Source organism: Pelmatolapia mariae, linkage group LG7, assembly GCF_036321145.2.
Source record: "Pelmatolapia mariae isolate MD_Pm_ZW linkage group LG7, Pm_UMD_F_2, whole genome shotgun sequence".
NCBI lineage: Eukaryota > Metazoa > Chordata > Actinopteri > Cichliformes > Cichlidae > Pelmatolapia > Pelmatolapia mariae.
In genome coordinates this window covers 5,174,562-5,192,966 of record NC_086233.1, presented here as the reverse complement: position 1 = coordinate 5,192,966, position 18,405 = coordinate 5,174,562, and the positions used below count along the sequence as shown (strand labels likewise).

General features: G+C 42.5%; 2 protein-coding genes across 4 annotated transcripts in view; both read right to left on the bottom strand.

The window, feature by feature from the left end:
* Positions 1–211: 211 nt before the first annotated feature.
* Positions 212–12,333, bottom strand: adat1 (adenosine deaminase tRNA specific 1). 2 transcript variants are annotated; one of them, XM_063480483.1, is made up of 9 exons: positions 12,060–12,333; positions 11,747–11,815; positions 11,609–11,663; positions 11,393–11,523; positions 9,192–9,783; positions 3,916–4,061; positions 3,145–3,244; positions 2,972–3,058; positions 212–1,456 (listed from the first exon to the last, which is right to left on the bottom strand). In XM_063480483.1, exons 1-9 carry the CDS (start codon positions 12,241–12,243, stop codon positions 1,324–1,326), a joined length of 1,497 nt encoding a protein of 498 aa, XP_063336553.1. In that variant the 5' UTR covers positions 12,244–12,333; the 3' UTR covers positions 212–1,323. The 2 variants fall into 2 exon arrangements, with proteins under 2 accessions (XP_063336553.1, XP_063336554.1); XM_063480484.1 differs by lacking the exon at positions 11,609–11,663 and having other exon boundaries at positions 12,060–12,169.
* Positions 12,334–14,079: 1,746 nt separating this feature from the next.
* The window catches only part of wwp2 (WW domain containing E3 ubiquitin protein ligase 2), a 60,890-nt gene continuing 56,564 nt past the window's right edge, over positions 14,080–18,405 (bottom strand). For both annotated transcript variants that reach the window (XM_063477632.1, XM_063477633.1), the window contains 6 exons: positions 18,015–18,155; positions 17,781–17,901; positions 16,844–16,948; positions 16,671–16,767; positions 16,205–16,277; positions 14,080–14,835 (listed from right to left, as the gene is read on the bottom strand). In XM_063477632.1, coding sequence (XP_063333702.1) covers positions 14,736–14,835; positions 16,205–16,277; positions 16,671–16,767; positions 16,844–16,948; positions 17,781–17,901; positions 18,015–18,155 — 637 coding nt within the window. In that variant the 3' untranslated portion in view covers positions 14,080–14,735. The remainder of the gene's footprint in view (positions 14,836–16,204; positions 16,278–16,670; positions 16,768–16,843; positions 16,949–17,780; positions 17,902–18,014; positions 18,156–18,405) is intronic.

The window sequence follows — 18,405 nt, the reverse complement described above, 5'->3', positions numbered from 1 at the left end:
TCATCTGATTATTGAATTGTGCAGTTCTGGAAACATCAGCTTTCTCTCTAATGGAAAAGAACTACAATGAATCCCCTCATGCCAAGGAAAAAAAATCCAACTGAAAACTTGCATTAACCTCAGGTTTATTTATGCAACTATCCATATATTTAAAAAAATATATAGAATTTAATTCAATTTTATTAATATAGCACACAAAACACAATGAGGTGCTTTATATCTTAAGGTAAAGACTCTATAATAATACAGAGAAAACACACAGCTTTCTATGAGCAAGCACTTGGTGACAGTGGGAAGGAAAAACTCCCTTTTACCAGGAAGAAACCAGGTGCAGGGAGAGGCAGCCATATGCCACGACCTGTGGTTATTTTTTCCCTGAGCTACAGGCAAGCTTGCACTTTTTGCCCTGATGTAAGCAGATGTCTGCAGCCCAGTTCTCTACATCTCTACGATGGAGGTGAGGAAAACAGCTCAAAGTTGCTGAAGAATGAGAATGAGAGAATTGAAGGCATCCTGGACATAAGCCGCCATGTGCTGTTTGTCATTAGCAGAGAGGAAATAGCAGGAATCAGCTGAGCCACATCACCAACTGAACTGATCCTCTGTCCCTGCACCGTGGTCCTGAATGAACGACCTAACTGTTTGTGCAGAAATGTGCAGCTTTACCTTTTTCTTCACAACAATGTGTCCTACACAGGCCGAGTTAACAAACTGGTGCGAAAACGTTTTTGCAGGGTTCAAACCACTGCCAGAAAGTAACTGCTGGTCGTTTCCTTACGATGAAATTAGAAAGCTTTTCCCAGAGTTTGCAAGTTCAACCTGATAAACCAACTAAAGCAATTCCTTTGATTCCAAATTTTGACATAGTCTGGGACTTCTGGGGCATCTTCATGTTTTTAATGCAGGACGCATTCAAACTAGGAGTGAGACTGGAGGCTGTGTTTTCCTGTGCAGGTATAAATGGCTGTGCGTTTTTAAGAACACCAGGCAGCTGGAGCCACAACATGCACTGTGAAAATAAGCCATCGTGTGTGCTGCATTACCAACAGTTTCAAACAGCGTGACAGCGCAGAGCATCCTGCTGAGGCAAACCTGCACTGCAGACCAGCTGAGCCAACACACACACAGGAAGAGAGCAAAAAGACAGCGCAAATTAAAGAAGCCAAGCTTGTCCTTTTATTAAAAGGGTGCTGCAATCCTTTCTGTTCTCTGCAGCATGTTTGAAATCCGAGTTTCACAAAGTCAAACCTTGGGCGACCTTTGACCTCTGAGTTTCTCATACAACAAAGCCGCTTTGTCATCAAGCCTGTCGAGAGTGAGTTTTCAGTGGAAGAGGAGGAGGTTTCTGTCACTGCGCGGCCACAGAGGGAATGCCTGACTGCGCAGCTGCTGCCAGGCCTGCTGGTACGACTGGGAGGCCTGCTTGTAGTCCCAATAGGTCTGCAGCTCTGCTTTCCTGGACACATGTAAGAAAAGAAAATCCTCGATGTAAAGCAAGAAGCAAAAAGCTTGGACTTTTATTACTCTAAGTTACTTTTAAACCACTACAGAAGTACAAAAAAAAACCATTGGCTGAAACTCTGTTCGTGCGAGATTGCTGCTACAACCTGTTAGCACGTAAAATGAGCTGAAGCTTAAGTTCTGTAATAAAGATTCAAGATACATCATTCAAAGGGAGAAAGTGGATTACTGTGTGTTAGATAGGAGAAACAGATTGTTCAAATACCTGCTGGTCACCGTGGTTACTTGAGCCACTGTAGTAAAGAAGAGCATCTTGTAGATAAAGTGACCAGGACTGGCTCTCAAAAGGCAGATTAACGATTGATTTCCCTCAGCTGCAACTTCCTCCTTCGTCTGCTGTTTCTCCTCCTCAGACGTACCTTTGTCATTAAGTCCTGTCATTGTGCTGAGCTGAGTGTGAGTGTTTACAATATGTCTGTTGTGTGTGGGCCGTATCAGGTTTTCTGACAAACACAAGGACCTTTGTCCTCCATTGTTAGTCATCAGAGTTTCATTTTCTCAGATTCATTTTCAGGAGACCTACTGTCATCCTGAACCCAGTCTTCCACATTAATGTAGCACAGCACACTATGTGACAGGATCTCCAAAAACAAAGATGATGCAAACAAAGTAGCCGTGTGACAGACTTAATATAAGTACACAGCCAGGGATTCAACTGCAAGGAGCAATTTTCACATAAAAAAAACCTTACAGATTCCTGTCGAGTGCAACATGAAACCGCAGCAGCCTTGGACATTTCTTTATTTGGCAACAGCCTGGCATGATTGAACCACGGTGGTGGTTTTATCCATAGTTTAACAGGTAACAAAATGAGAGCAGAACAAAGGCGTTCCCTACACCAGCCCGAAACCTGCAGAAGTTCAGCCGCTACCCAGAACTCATGGCCAAAAGTGAGGTAAGGAACAGAACATAGCACCCTTCTCCACCTAACCTGGTGCATGTGAGATCCACATGGCCTTAGACTTGGAGAAGGTGCTAACTCTGAGCTCAATCACTTCAGACTCAATTACAAACTTGCTCCGGTGCAAGCTGAAGGTCACTGCTTTATGAAGTCTTAATACAAAATTTTTTTTTTTTTAAAAATCACCTGATAACTTCATAAAGTGATCGGTAAACATGAAGCCAATCAGCAGCAGCATAGCACACAAGTCTGAAAAAGTGCAAACGCAACATTTTTAACCCACAGCAGGCTGGAAACCTAAGACTGAGGGATTCAAACCAACCCCACCTGTTTAATATGAGCTTAGCAGTTCGATTGCATAACATGATTTCCAGTAATGAACATTTCACAGTGATGTGAACATTTCCTTATTGATTGGTGCACGTAGTTTTATGTGAATGAGAGTTGCACGAACTGAGAGAAGCTGCACTGTTCTTCAAATATTGCAGCTCTCGTTGGAGCGTTTTCAAAAGCTGCAGTGAGTTTCTGAAAGAGCCAATTGTTTGTTACCTGAGAGAGTCGGGGAGAGCCGAGGGATCGGTGGCCGACACCAAAGACAAGAAGGAATGAAAAAGCTCTGATTTGCACAGAACAGACCTGAAATCAGAGAAGCACGCCGGGATGTTTGAGAACACAGCAAACTCACATGGCGCTCCTGTATGATGACAGTGGATTGGTTCTACCTGGCTTTTGCTGTTCCCAGGGCCTTCTTGGTGACTCCGTGTTTGTAGCCATTAGCGGTGACATCTAGTGGCTGCTCTGTTACGTTACACCAGCTGATGGCTGAAACACAGGGAGCAAACCTCAGACACACACCGAGATTGCAGACTGCAGCTCAGTGCTGGAGCAGTTTAAACACAATTAAAACTTTAATTGAAACCATAAAAACTGCTTCACTGAGTGAATGGGTTAAATGCAGAGAGGAATTTTCCCACGGGGATAAATAAAGTATACAATATTATTATTATTATTAAAAAGAACATAAAAGACAATACAAGCAATCAGGGACTATCATTAAAAAACTGATACCATTAACAGAAAGAGACAGCTGCAAACTGGACCCAAACTGAGAGAGGCCTGCAGCGAGGCAGACAACCTGAGTCTAGCAGATACTCTTGATCTGAAATCCTTTCTTATCTCATGCTCAGTTCCTCTGAAGCAAACTGTTTTAGTTCCCTTCCTCCTGTCTTTAAGCCAAATTTCCTGATTGGGTGATCCTCACAAACAGAAGGTCTAAGCTGCAGGTGGGTGTGGCTTCTTTGAGATGACTATATTAGGGATAGTGGATGGTTGATGTCAAGTGTTGACATCTAGTTTGTTGGCACTTATAAATAATTTGCAGAATTTTTCTGAAAGCTCTGAATGTGAAAGCTGTAAACAGACAGGAAATGAGTATTCATTCAAAACATTTCTTCTCATTCACAATTCTTTTAACTTCATGTGGACAGTCCTACCTGCCCCGCAGGGGGAGATGCGGCCCTGGCCGGCCTGGTGCTGGAGCTCAGTTTGGGCTTGGCTGAAAGGAAACTCCAACGTGGCCTGGAGCAGCTCGGGTGGACGTACGGCGAAACCGGCAGGGAGGTCTGATACACAGGCACACCTGACAGCACAGAAGCACTGCATTTAATTGAGTGTGGTCTGATTTGATGAAGACTATTCACTGACTAACACCTGCAGTGCTGCAGGTATTCCACTAAATTCCACAGAATTTAGCAGCTAGAAAATTCCCACATGATTAAAGTGATATCAAAGCAGTTCTTTATTGTTGCACGCTGAGGCGTCAAAATGCATTATCTTCATGGGTGAAAGAGTTCATTGTCTGTGTGAATAAGTGATAATCACACCCACTGACAGCTACCTTGATGTAACCACTTAGCCCGATTACAGATGTTAGGTTGTCAGAAGGCAGATAAAGGAAAGATATCCTGGTTATATGGCTCAAGGAAGTGGTTTTTAAACCAGTACCAGTTGGTGCCTATCCAACATACACACTGCAAAAGGAACACTATGCTGTCTTATTTGCTCGTCTGCTTTCACATGCATATGAACTTGGGTGACATCCCATTCTTAATCCATGGGGCTTAATATGATACCAGCTTCAACATTTCTGGGAATGTAGGAGTGTGTTAATGGGAATTTTTGACCAGGAATCCCAAATACAGGAAGGTCTGGAACTGGCTCTGTTTAAAAGTCCTAATCTCTGAATCCCATGAGCATTACCCAGTAGGCAAACACAGCTTAGATGGAGCCAGGGAGGAGACTCACCCAGCTCAAACTGGTACTCAGCCCTCCGGATGCTGATCCTGAAGGCGTGCTTGCCAGGGTGGCTAAGCCCGCTTCCTCGTCAGCCACACCCATTACCAGCAGCTCTCCTCTAAATCTGTGTACTTGGTAACTGAGCTTGGAAAATTAAGCCCCAAGGATCTGTTAATTTTTAAGGTTAAAGTAACATGTAAGAACCCACTGACTGACGTTCTAATTAAATGCAGATTTTTACCTTTGAGGTTTCACACAAAGTTAAAAAGGAAGTGTCCACATTTTAGACTTTTTGAATGCAGGATGTTTTACCAAAGCAATTTAGCAGGAGCGAACTAGAGCCAAAAAAATCTCTTGAATCATACTTATCCAATAACCTTCTCTAAGCTAGTGCTTGTTTTGTTTGATTTTGAGAGAGATTGACCAAATACTGAGCACATCCAGGTGAGACGATGCACTTATCTCTGTTTTGTGTTGACATAAATAATCCCCGAGGAATACAGGGGAAATCCAAATCTGCTCAAAGTTATCATCTGCAGGACATCAGTGGAATTCTTTGGAAGCTTTAATCTAGCAGGAAAACAACAGAAATCCAAATCCTCTTCAATTTATAATCAAACACGACAAAATGAGAAAAACGCAAAAAAAATATCAAAGCAACTGTAAGTCAACAGTCAACAGTTGATTCCTCTGTGACTCGGTGGGAATTTCCAAATGTGAACTCTTTGATCCAATCTTCTCTAAGGCTCGTCTCCCAGGAGACAAAAGGATGAACAGCTTGTCTCTTCTGCTTAAAACAACAAGGCTTCGCTCACGGTCTCCACTCTAATTAGTTCCAAAGGGGTTCTGTCAGGCTAAGGTCAGGATTCTGTGCAGGTAGGGCTGGGCGATATGGCCTAAAATTCATATCACGATATAATTTGAAGCATGTGCGGTAATGATATATATCGCGATATATTATTTTCTTCTGTATAACGTATTTTCCACACTATAAGGCACACTTAAAATCCTTTAATTTTCTCAAAAATCGAGAGTGTGCCTTATGTATGAATTCTGGTTGTGCTTACTGACCTCGAACCGATTTTGGCGTGCAGAAATCTGTTAAAAAATGTTTTAGTACAATTTTGGTAAGCCCTACTGCTTGATGGATTGTCAGAGCATTACGGCTGCCGTAGTGAGGAGCTTCGCGGAGTAATCTGGGTCCAAAACTCCGTCCATTTCAGGTCCCAAAGTCAAACGAACACTAAGAGTTAAAAACGGTCTAAATTCTTTCATCTTTAATTAAATCATCAGCGTTGCTGCTTTATCGGGTGTAACAATTAAGTTTAACATCCATGCATCCATGAAAACAGAATTTATTAAATTTAACGGAGTTAGAAGTTAACAGGAAGTTAGCTCGCTAGTTTACACCTAAACATTTCATACCATGTTCTGACAGAGATTTTTGAAACTAATTAAAACGTACAGCTCTGCTACCACTTCCAGCATAAATGAAGACAGAAAACTAAACAGCAGTGACGTTTGCAGGGTTACTGAAGTTGGACTACCTGGTATATAATGTGCTACGTGATTGCTAGTAGGGCTGGGCCATATTATACCGTTCACGGTAATACCGGTATAATGTTAGGCAACGATAGGAAAATGAAATATCGTGATAGAATATGAGTAAAACGCGCATGCGCAGTGCCTTTGTTTTCATACGCACATGGCCGATTGTTGAGTGAAACAACCAGAATTGAACCAGAATTGGTTTGTAAAAATGGTGCAACTTCAGTGATGTGGAACTGGTTTGGTGTTTGTACCTCAGATACACGACAAAGCACATTTTTTTGCAGAACATGCAAGCGGGCCGTCGTTATTGCCGTGTTTGTCGGACTAAGATGCTCTTAAATCTGGGAGTAATCTGGGTCCTAAACTCCTTATCCTTCAGGGCAAACGAACACTGCAGCATCACTGAGAGTTAAAAACTGTCTAAATTCTTTCATCTTTAATAAAACAATCAGCATTACTGCTTTACCAGGTGTAACTATGAAGTTTAACTTCCAGGCATCCATGAAAACAGAATTTATTACACTTAACGGAGTTAGAAGTTAGCAGGAAACTAGCGGAAGTTAGCTCGCTAGTTTCGCTAGTTACCTAAGCATGATATAGCATGTTCTGACTGAGAGATTTCTGAAAAAATTCAAACGTACAGCTCTGCTATCACTTCCAAAATAAATGAAGACAGGAAACTAAACAGCAGTGACGTTTGTAGGGTTACTGAAGTTGGGCTAGCTGGTATATAATGATGTGCTACGTGATCGCTAGCGACACAGCTATGTTAGCATAACATAAACAGTGAAGCTGGAGGATGAACACTAACACTTTTCCACTTATAAAAGTTAACGTGAAGGTTCCTGATAGTTAGAGACAAATGCAATCGCATGGCAGGATGCTGTAAACGGACCAAACTTCAGTCAGGAGAACAACTGAGATAATCCATCCACAATGTGAGGTTAGTCATTAATATACTGCAACAACATGGGAATAGAGCAGCTGTGATAGAATACAGCATTAATGAATCAATGGTACAGAAGTGGAGGAAGCAAGAAGAATGAGTTTAATAAAGTTTGATTTATCTGACTGCTTTGTTTCGCTTAATGTGCCTTATAATCCCGTGCACCTTATGGTCCGAAAAATACGTACTGCACTCCAGTTTAATGTTGCAAAGCACCTCTTTTTAACTTCAGTGGATGTTATGCATGGTTATGCTCAGGATATGTCAGCCCATTTCTACTGGAAATGCCTTTTGGTTAAACTTTCAAGCAAGGAATTTGCATTTGCACTGTTAAATTTTTATATAGCTTTAATGCACATAAAAACCAGCTTCTTGTTTAAGTGAAAATAAATGGAAGGTTGTCTTTTTGCGCTAGTAATGTTGTGGAGTTGTATTTTGTCTCGCATCAATTATATCGTCAGTTATATCGTTATCGCAAATTTTCAAATATATATCGTGATAAATATTTTTGGCCATATCGCCCTGCTCTAATTGCTAGCGACACAGCTATGTTAGCATAACATTAGCACAGTGAAGCTGGAGGATGAACTTTTTTTCCACTCGATAAATGTTCTGGTGGTTAGGGACAAATGCAATCGCATGGCAGGATGCTATACACGGGCCAAACTTCAGTCAGGAGAACAACTGAGATTATTCATCCACAATACGAGGTTAGACATTAATATACTGCAACAACATGGGAATATAGCAGCTGCGAGAGAATTCAACATTAATGAATCAATGTTACGGAAGTGGAGGAAGCACAGTTTTTGGCTTTCCCCATATTTCAAAAGTGCTTCGCCTCTTTGCTATTACTGTCGCCCGGCATAATTTGCAGATGATAATGGTTTTAGCCGCTGCGATGCTTTCGACCAAAACAGGCGCAGCTTGATGACATCATCAACATGCGCTATCGCGATATAGTCAAAATCTCTATCGTTGGCCAAATTTATATCGTTTCTATCGCCCACCCCTATGTGCAGGCCAGTCAAGTTCTTCCACACCAAACTAGCTCATCCATGTCTCTATGCGCCTTGCTTTGTGCACTGGTGCGCAGCCATGTTGGAGAAGGAAGAGGCCATCCCCAAACAGGAACAGTCTTGGTGTGCTGAGGCATTCAGGGGCCGAGCCCAATTCCTCCAGAACAACTCCACACCATAACCGCTGCCCTCCACCAAACTTTACACTTGGCACAATTCAGTCAGACAGGTACCGTTGTCCTGGCAACCGCCAAACCCAGACTTATCTGTCGCATTTACAGACAGGGTAGCATGAACATGCAACATTGTTCTAGAGTCCAGCGGCGTCATGCTTTACAGCACTGCATCCGATGCTTTGCATTGCACTTGGTGATGTAAGGCTTGGATGCAGCTGCTCCACCATAGATACCCATTCCATGAAGCGCTCTGTTCTTGAGCTAATCTGAAGGCCACATGGAGGTCTGTAGTGACTAGAACACCTGAATTCAATGATTTAGATAGTTGGCAAAATAGTGTAGCTGATGAATTAAGTTCACAATTTAGCAGGTTTTTTTCCTCAGGAGTTGGTGGAGAGGATGTCTCTTCGTTAATTGGAAGGCAACTGTTTGCAAACAGGTAGTTTTTCTGGCAGAAATCAAACTGAACTGCGAAGTCATTGCACTCGTTTCACTTTCATTAATATCTGCTGCATTTAGCTCTCTAATTGAACCTAACGTTGTTTTACATCAAGGAGGATCCTTGACATGCTGGTCATGACTATTTTTTTTCCATAACTGGAACTGTTTCATAAATCTTCAATATCTCTATTTGGTGTTTATTATCATCACGAGTTGTAAGAGTGATTACTGGCTCTGTATCTGTGATCCACAAGTTTAAGGTGAAGTTTTCACAGTGCACGACTAATAAAAATGTATATTTAAGGATATATATGTGAAATAAGCAGGCGGTTCAGCATTACCTTGTAACCAAAGCTCTCTGCATGACTTCTTGGTCATATGGACACTTTCCCACCACCACGGTGCTGAAGTACAGAGCCTCCTGTAGGTAATGGGACAGCAGTGCACCCTGGAAGCCCAGCACCCCCCAGCGGGCCATCTTGTCACTGCAGGAGAGGGAGAGAGTTGGCTCTCCTCTGCCGGGCTTTACCCGGAGAACGCCCGGACTGTGATACCCCACCCCAGGCTGCAGAGGGTCAGCTGGACCACCCGGTACACACTTGGCCCCTGTTCTGTGAATGTCTGAGACCTGATGATGCAGGCCAGTACCAACAGTTTGAGCCAAGACTGCAGAGCTGCTGGTTTGTGAGGGTGTTTCCGATGTTTTGTTAAAGTTCAGCGATCCACACTGTTCTGTGTCTCCTCTGTCCTCTTCCTTTCTTTCTGCCGTCTCCTCCAGATGAGGCTGCTTAGAGATTCGCTCCTCGCTGGATTCCTCTGCTTTCCTTTTCAGGTCTCCTCCTCCATCAGTCTGTTCATGGCCCTTTACTGATGTGACAGGAGGGCAGGGCTGAGGCTGGCTGTCAGTCATGGGGATGATGGAGGCGTCGCCACCTGGTTTCAGATCGGACAAGCAAATGGCATGAGGGCACACTTCTGCATGATTAAAGCCAAGATAGATAAAGGTATGGTTAAAGGTAGAATACATATATTCTGAAAGACAAAAAAAAAGAAAGCGTCTGCAAACGCCTCACAGCTAATAACAAATACTACAGTTTAAGGCTACGTCCACACTAATGCGTTTTCGTTTGAAAATGCATCATTTTCTCTCCGTTTTGGCCTCGCGTCCACACTGAGACGGCGTTCTCGCTCATGGAAAACGCAGCGTTTTGAAAACACTCTCGAAAACGCGTAATTTGAAAATGGTGCTTACGTGTCGCAGTGTGGACAGCGAAAACTGAGACTTTCTAAAACAATGACACATGTTAGTCATATGATGCAGTCATGTGACCAATTAAACAAAGATAGCAGAGGGCATTATACAGCAGTTGTTTTGTTTGCTCTCAATTTTGACAGCCCTATTAAAGATTAATATCAGTTTGTACGTGCTCCAGATAGCTTTTCTTCAAATTCTTTAATTCTCACTCGCTTTTGCAACTTTGTACTTTTGTGTTACTCGCAGCAACAACTCCACCTCATTGTCAGTCCATTTAAAAAACTCGGTGCTTTCTCAACATTTTGCTGCAACGTTTTTCCCATTTTCCTCTATAAACCACTGTGCTATACTGAATTCTATGTGCAATAAACCGAACTGTATATAGAAAAGACACTATTTATTTACATATTTGCTTTTTTCTTCTTACACCAGATTGTATATTTGTACTTTTTTTCTGTTAATACTGTTTATATGTATATAGTGCCGCAGTTTAAAAACTATATATATATTGTGAAGTTTTTGATATATAAAGCTGAAATTTCACAGCAATCATTACACATGTCCAAACTTTGGACCATAAAAGTTTTGTGTAAATCAGAGATGATTAAGCAGGTGAGCAACGGTGATTTGAGAATTACTTTTTCTCTTTGTTCCCACAGAACTGTGCCAGTCTCAGTTATAGCGCAATGTGCTTTATCACAAATGACCACTGTTCTCTGCATGAAAAGGCTGGACTGACTTCCTTCACAAACAAAAATAATCATGTCAAGTCCTCAATTATTCATCATCTCATGGAATTAATTTGACCATAAAGAGGTTGGAGAGTTAAACATTAACAATCCTTATCAGAAATGCATCTTTATTATTTATCGGCTAACAATGCCGCTGCTGACTAATATTTAGGTTTACTGCTTAATAAGCAGATATTAAATGTTATCAGTGGTGAATATTTAACTGTTGCCACATCAACTTTGCATCAAAGCTCAAGAGCTGAAAGACTTTTAAGGCTATTTGTTTGCACTCTGGCACAAACAGGGGTTATTACATGTTATCATTTATAAAGACCTTCATTACACTCTGCTAGAATGGGTTATATAATCAAAAAACAGAATAAATCTAAACTGGGTGAGTTACCAAACTACCTCACATTAACTCACAGTAACTACAGCTGATAACCTAGCCACTCTCTGTGTGAGCAACACAGATCTGGTTTGATTTCTTTCCATCTACTATCTGCTGTGTGTAACTGTACTCGTTATTGTCGCTGTCCTGTGTGCTGACACTCACAGGGAGTGTGGCTGGTAAAAAGAAGGAAGGAAACTCCGGGCCGAAGCTTCCACTTTCCTCGCTCATCTGCTGCACAAAACACAGAGCTGCCCCGACCGCTCACAGCCCCGTGCAGCTCCTGGATCAGGTACCTACAAATAAAAACACATACATATACATAAAGCAATCAGCACAGTCAAACAGCCTGCAGTGACACAGGTGGGTGCATACACACACCTAATACATCCCCTCCTGGCAATGACCTCTGCGTGGCTGTCGTTAAGTACATCACCTGAATTAAAAAGGAAAACAAAATTTGGCTGGCACAATCGACACCTTCAGCATCTGAGACACAAAACTTCCATCTGCACACACCTGTGGGACTCATGGCAGTCTGTCCAATACATTTGGTCCCAGTTCCCAGAGAAACAACCTCCATAGCAACTGTGATGGAAAAAGAAAAATATCACATCACTATTCCTCATTGTTTTACGCATTTTCATATCAGTGTCTACAGGTCCGCTGAAATATACTTTATGGACATAATTTAGAACAATTTAAAGCCTTTTTTCCCCATCTTCAGAAAACTTTAAATGTCTTTTTAGCAGTGACGTTTGGTAGAAATGGGGAAAAAAATGAATGAAACTGGGGTTTCAGAACAGTGGACTGGTCCATCCTGCCGAACAACCTGAATGAGAGTCAGCTCCGCGGGTGATCTGGAGCACAGCGGCCAGCAGGGTCCACTCTCTGCCCGGCTCAGGCTTCCCTCTGCGGGGAAGCTGACTGAAACGCTCGTAGCACAACTTGGCGACTTCATCCGCGCTCACCACATTAAAGCGACGGGGAAGGCAGGTGTGAGCACCAGTAGGCATTTCAGATATGACTAAATTCACCGTTAATGTCCCGGTGTCACCCGAACACTACAAAGGTAGCATTTTTATTTAGAACTGCGACCAACTCCGGTGCACTTCCGGCGAATGAGAACGAGAAGCAGTTACTTCCGGGCTCAGCAAAGGAAGAGGTACTTTCACAATAAAAGTCCTCTCTTCAGCACCCTATGTCAATACATCCACCAGCCCTCTTCTGCACATCACCAAACCACCTCATCCTTACCTCTTGCCTGTGTCCAGTGGGCTGATTAAGTAAACCTCGCCAGCGTACTCAATAAATGTATTGTCTTTCCACCGCTGTAGACATAATCTGTTGTGCCCAGAGCCGCAAACTGGACGGCCAATGGGAGACTGAGAGTGAAGATTCACTCAAAGTTTGTTTGCATGGTTACATCCAAACATGCATTTTCAATTATTGTGACCCAGTCGGCCAAACCTCAAACTGCTTCGGGCTGAGCTCTAACTGGGCGGCCCAGGCAGAGTGTAATCCCCTTCTTAGCTTGTGGATACAAAGGCAGTGAAATAACATATGTCAACATTCCTCAGGTCGTCTCAGGAAACTTGTCAGTAAAGGGGTGACACCGCTAACCTAGATAATCAATGTAAAACACCTTTAAAATATTATTTTTATTATTCGATTTTTAAAAAACAAAAACCACAAACAAAGCTACAGAGATGGTTCGTTTTTTAAATTTTCCCTAAACATTTCAATAATATCGTTGATTATTTTTTTAAACACACTAATGATGGCAATCACGACAGCAATTGTGACATGGTGAATTTTTCTATGTAAAGCATGTTTTTATAAATATTCTATTTTGTGTAATTAATCATAAACCACACATAAAAATAAAATTTGAGTAAGGTTATCATTTTGTCTTTCTTCAACAGTACAATATTGTTATTGTGAAGTTCAAATCTGACATCTGGACATTGCTAACCTCCATCATCATTTGAATTTTCCTCTGTAAAGCAGTTATATACACTTTACATAATGACTTACAATCATTATGTAATTTCTGTGCAAAAGTCTCGAGCCGCCCCTCATGGGTGCAAACATATTTACAACTGGAAATACAGTATATAAGGCAAAAACAGTACAATTCTGTACAATTCTAAGGAGCCTGAAAGTCTCTATTTGGGATGACCACCTTTACTCTTCACCATAGATTGAACTCTGAGGCTGCTTTCATGTTATTTCTTTAAGCACTCTTCAGGAATAGTTCTCTGGGCTCCTTGAAGGACATTTAAAGCTCCTGTTTGAAAGTCGGCTGCCTTTTTGTTCCGTCCTCTGTCAGAATGATCTCACACTGCTTCAATAATATTGAGATCCGAGCTCTGGAGAGGCCACTCCATGACTGATAGTGTGGGAGGTTTGCTTGTGTTTGTCAAACTGTGTTATCGTTGATATTTTTCATAAATTCAACAAAAGAAATGGGAACAAATTATGTGTCTTTGCAACATGCTCCTAGTACCAAAGTGCCTAAAGATACCATTTAAAATGTTTCTTTGCCAAGTTGTCTGGTACTGGTTCAATTGTTGAGTTAGGTGCCTTTTTATTCTTGAATGACTCAGAGTTCGGTGTTAAGTAGCTTAACAAACAAAAGAAATGATCAGGTTCAAGTGAAAAAGCCGCCAGTGTCCAAAGAAAAGCTGTAAAAAACCTTCAGAAAGCCTGCAGAACGATTGCTCAAGAGCACTTTAAAAAAGAAAATCTGATAATAAAGAAACAAAGGGTGGCTCGAATTGTTTGCATGGAACAGTAAACCAATTAATGCTGAAGCTACATCACTCAAACTGGATTGAGCATTTTAAAAAGAAAGCCTCACCCAAACATCTTATGACTGAAATCTCATTTATTTGAGTTATATACAGGAGAAATCGGCTGAATTTCACAATTAACAGAAAAAATAAAAAATAAAATCGCATCTCATCTCTCTGACCTCTGTAATAGAGGCGCACTAGTTCACGATAACAGCTTCCTCTCACACGCTGCTGCCTCGCTGCTTTAATATGCTTAAAATGTACGTCTCTCTGGTAGATATGTTATACTGCATTTGCGGGTAGCTGTGCTGTCGCTGTGAGTCGCTGCTGACATTAAAACTATCATGTCGTCTGGTTTTGGTGCGGTTCTAAGCAGTGAGTAAAGTGGGGGGGGGGGGGGGGGAATCATCCTGTTTAATCCAAACACATACACACCATTTATATGCAAATACACAATGGCATTAACATGAACAACCACGCACACACCCACACACACATAAGCATTCACTCTTCTGTGTTCCTGTGCCTCAAGCCTGATCCCATGATTCAGGTCACTAGCTCACTAACATGATCCTCGCCCAGGTGAGGGCTTGTTTAGCTGACAGGTGACTCCTCAGCCCTGTGATTAACAAACAAACGCAAAATAAGACCAATAACAAAAAACTATTCGTCGATTTAAGTGTCGTCCGTCTCTGCCTCCTCGCCTCGCCTCACTCCTGTCCAAATCCCTCCGTCTCCTCGATGGCGAACAGGAGCTTCTCTCTGAGCTGTTCCAGGCTTCGGTAGGGAGGCAGATCCAGACGATTGAAGCTGAGGAGGAGGAGACAGAGTTACACCTCAGCGTGGATTTACAGATGGAACATCAGGGTGACATTTATCTATTTTTTTAAACACTCCCAGGCCGCTCACAGCTCAAACAGAGGAAGTGAAATCCTGATTTTTATTTTTCCCCCTGTAGGGACCGTTTTAATCCTACCTGCCCTGCTCAGTGGTTTTAATTCATTTTAGATCATGTGTATTTTTAGCTGAAATTACTTTTGCAGCTGAAATCCTGTCCGAGTCCACATCCTTAAATTTCAACAGTCTTTTTCTTTCTCCTTTAAAACGAGAATTCCCTTCGAAATGTAGCAGAAGCGTTACCACTAAGATACAAGCGTCTTCTCCTGATACTAATCCAGGAGGTGAAGGTGACAGAGGGGCGGTCCAGAGATGGTAAAACATGCATAAAAAATGTGACTCTTGTCAGGGAGGTTCTGAATGCTGTGTGACTTTAAAAAAGTGAATTTATCAGGAATAGCTGCTCGTTTCAGACAGATGATGACCTGAGGGACTGCACAGAGACCATCTACAACATGAAGAAGGATTCTAAATTATGCAAAGCTGCTCTAGTAGAGTCCCAGAATAAAAACCTGGAGCTGGAAGTCGAGTGAAATGAGTCCACTTTAAGACGTTTAGTTAAATCTGCTGATCTGTCTATCAGATGTCTTTTTGTACATTCATTTTAGCCTCAGAGCGGCAGCTCTCTGTACTGTGAAAAGACTGTAATCTAAGGAAAGTGATTTAAGTAGAGAGAGGTGAAGAAGAAAGTGCAGGCAGGGTGGAGATGGGTGTCAGGGGTGATTTATTACAGAAGGATAGGTTCATAAGATTGTTGCGAGAGCTGCTATGATGACAAAATAACAGGAGGCCGAGCTGAATATGTTCAGAATTTCATTGGGAGTGAGTTAAGTGGACAGGATTAGAAAGGAGTACATCAGAGGAAAAGCTCAGGCTGAGACAAAGTTAGAGAGACGAGGCTGCGATGGTGGAGTGCAGAGGATGGATAGTGGATATACTGAAGACAGGATGTGGAAGAGGGAGCTGCCAGGTGGGAGGGAAAGAGGATATGCAGGGGCTGATGTGACAGAGGAGGATGTTGGGATAGGGTGATGGAGGCAGGTGATCCGCTGTGAGGTTTGTAAAGCTGCACCTTTTCTCACATCTTCCAGTCCTTCTCGTTTGTAACCTTGCTAGTCTTAGGCTATTTTTAAGTTTTTCAGAGGAGCGCTTCAATAAACACCTTGCTTTTTACCCTATAACAGCTTGAACAGGCTCCGCCCCCTTGACCCTAAATAAGATCAGCAGGAGACGATGAATAAATGGATGATTCAGAGAAGCAGAACATGAGGCAGCATCTTACCATGTGTGGCTTCTTGGAAGCCAAGTCTCCTTCCCCACTTTGTCTATGCAGAACTTCTGGGGACCATTACTTCCTGCAGGACACACACACACAAGCAAAACTCAAACCCTGAACAGGAAGCTGAATGCTGCCGACTCGCATAGCAGAAACTCAAACTGAAGATGATTAAGAAAGTGAGTAATTTTATTATATCTTATGAAAATGCTCTGGGATTTCCATCTCCCAGAGCAGCATGGAAAAGCTTTTGTTTTCAGCACTTTGGTTTGGAGCTAAATGTCTGCTCAATTTCCCTACAATTGCTTGAGAATTTCCTGTTATTGTCTGTAAACATCACAGGTCCCTCCATGCAACAAAGATACCAGCTTTACTAACATCTTTGAGGCCGTGCAGAGGCAGAGATCTATTTACAACAGTATTAAAACCAGGAGAATCAGGACGCTCCTGTCCCTGTAAACTCAGTCAGTACCTATGAGCTCGGAGAACCCTCCGACGGGCAGCCGACAGGTTCCCGTTACAAACTGAAGCAGACGGATTCTCTTCTCATTGTCCATCTCTTTCACCACCTGCAGAAAAAATGCTCAGGTCAGCGCTTTCCTAGGAGCATCACCGTGGTAGATGTGTGTGTTTACAGGCCCATACCTGCCAGAACCAGTGGATCTGCTTGCTGTTCTTGGTGTAATGTCTGTAGATTGTGTTCTTCTGCCAGTCAGCCAAATCGATCTCCTGCATCCCACAAAGCATCAGCTGCAAAAAGGACAAAGATGGGGGATTACTTTAAAATTTAGACTTTAAACTACTCACATGTGACTTCACTCTGTGTGCTTCAACCCTTCAACACTTCAACCCTGACGTCCTTTATAAAACTTTACTGATTACAGCCCAAATTCTCAAATTTCCTCCTGATAAACGGGGCTCCTGCAGCTCAAGTCGGATGAGATTTCAGACTTTTCAAAAAAAAAAAAAGAAAAAAAAAAGAGTCCAAGCTTACATCAGCACCACCAGCTTGTTTTGGGGGGTTTTCTCTTGGCTCATGAACTCTTTCCCTTCTGTTCCTCTTTTCTGAGTTCTGTCGTTTTAGGTCTGCTTCCAGAACAAAATGTTTGCATATGTGAGGGTCTGTGCCTATACAGCTCACTAGAGCTATGATTGGGAAAACCCAGGAAACTATTCTGATGGTCGTCACACCACGTCTTTACTGATCTCTACTGAGGTGTCAAAACGGCTCAATAAGGGTGCAGGGAGGTCCATCCCTCAAAGAAAAGCTAATGGGGTAAAAGGTTGAGACATTTACACTCAAATAACTTTGAGTACATGGTGTGAGATTAAACTGCCTCAGGCTTTCACTGAATTCACAAAATATGAGTGTCACTGGGATCCTGATCCGTGTGACTTTAAATCCTCAGTGGAACCCTGGGGCCCATATAAGTGGCATTATGGTGCGATCAGGCAAAACACGAAGCATCGTTTTCACATGGTGTGATTTTTGCTGGGAGACACGCACAAGTAAAACAAGCTGCTAACAGCTGGATTCATGACATTTTAAGCCTAAATACCAATAAATACAAGTCTTCCTCACCTCCAGCTCCTTCTCGTCAAAGTAGCGAAGCCACTCCAGAGGCACCACCTCGTTGAAGCCGTCCAGGAAGGCTTTGGTTTGCTCCTCCACCCCGCGGGTGAACCTCCAGTCTGTCAGCAGGCTGCGTGAACAAAGAGAGGCTGCTTTTTATGGTTTGCTCTCCACCACAGACCTTGTTTCTTCTATGCTCATCCGTCTTCATCAGCCCAACTGTCCCCATTTCTGCTTACTGACCTGATGTACTCCTCCTTGTTCTCCTCGGTGACCAGCTCGTTCTCCCCGTCGTCCTTCAGCTGGTGAGTGGAAACCTTCCCGAGGATCTCCATGTCCTGTGCAAAATAGAGCTCCACGCCGCACTCTTCCAGGTTGTTCTCTCTGAAAACACAGACGCACACATATTGATACTAAAATCATTGGTACCTCGTCCTCTCTGTGCCGCCTGCAAGACTAACCTAAATCCAGCAGCCTTCTTGGAACAAACTGCGACACCAACTCTTTTATGTCACAGTTCATACATTAAGTATAAAAATATCAGAAATATTAAAAAATGTTTATGTATTTACTAATACTGTTAATTTAGAGAAGGGGTGTCAAACATAAGGCCCGGAGGCCAAAATTGGCCTGG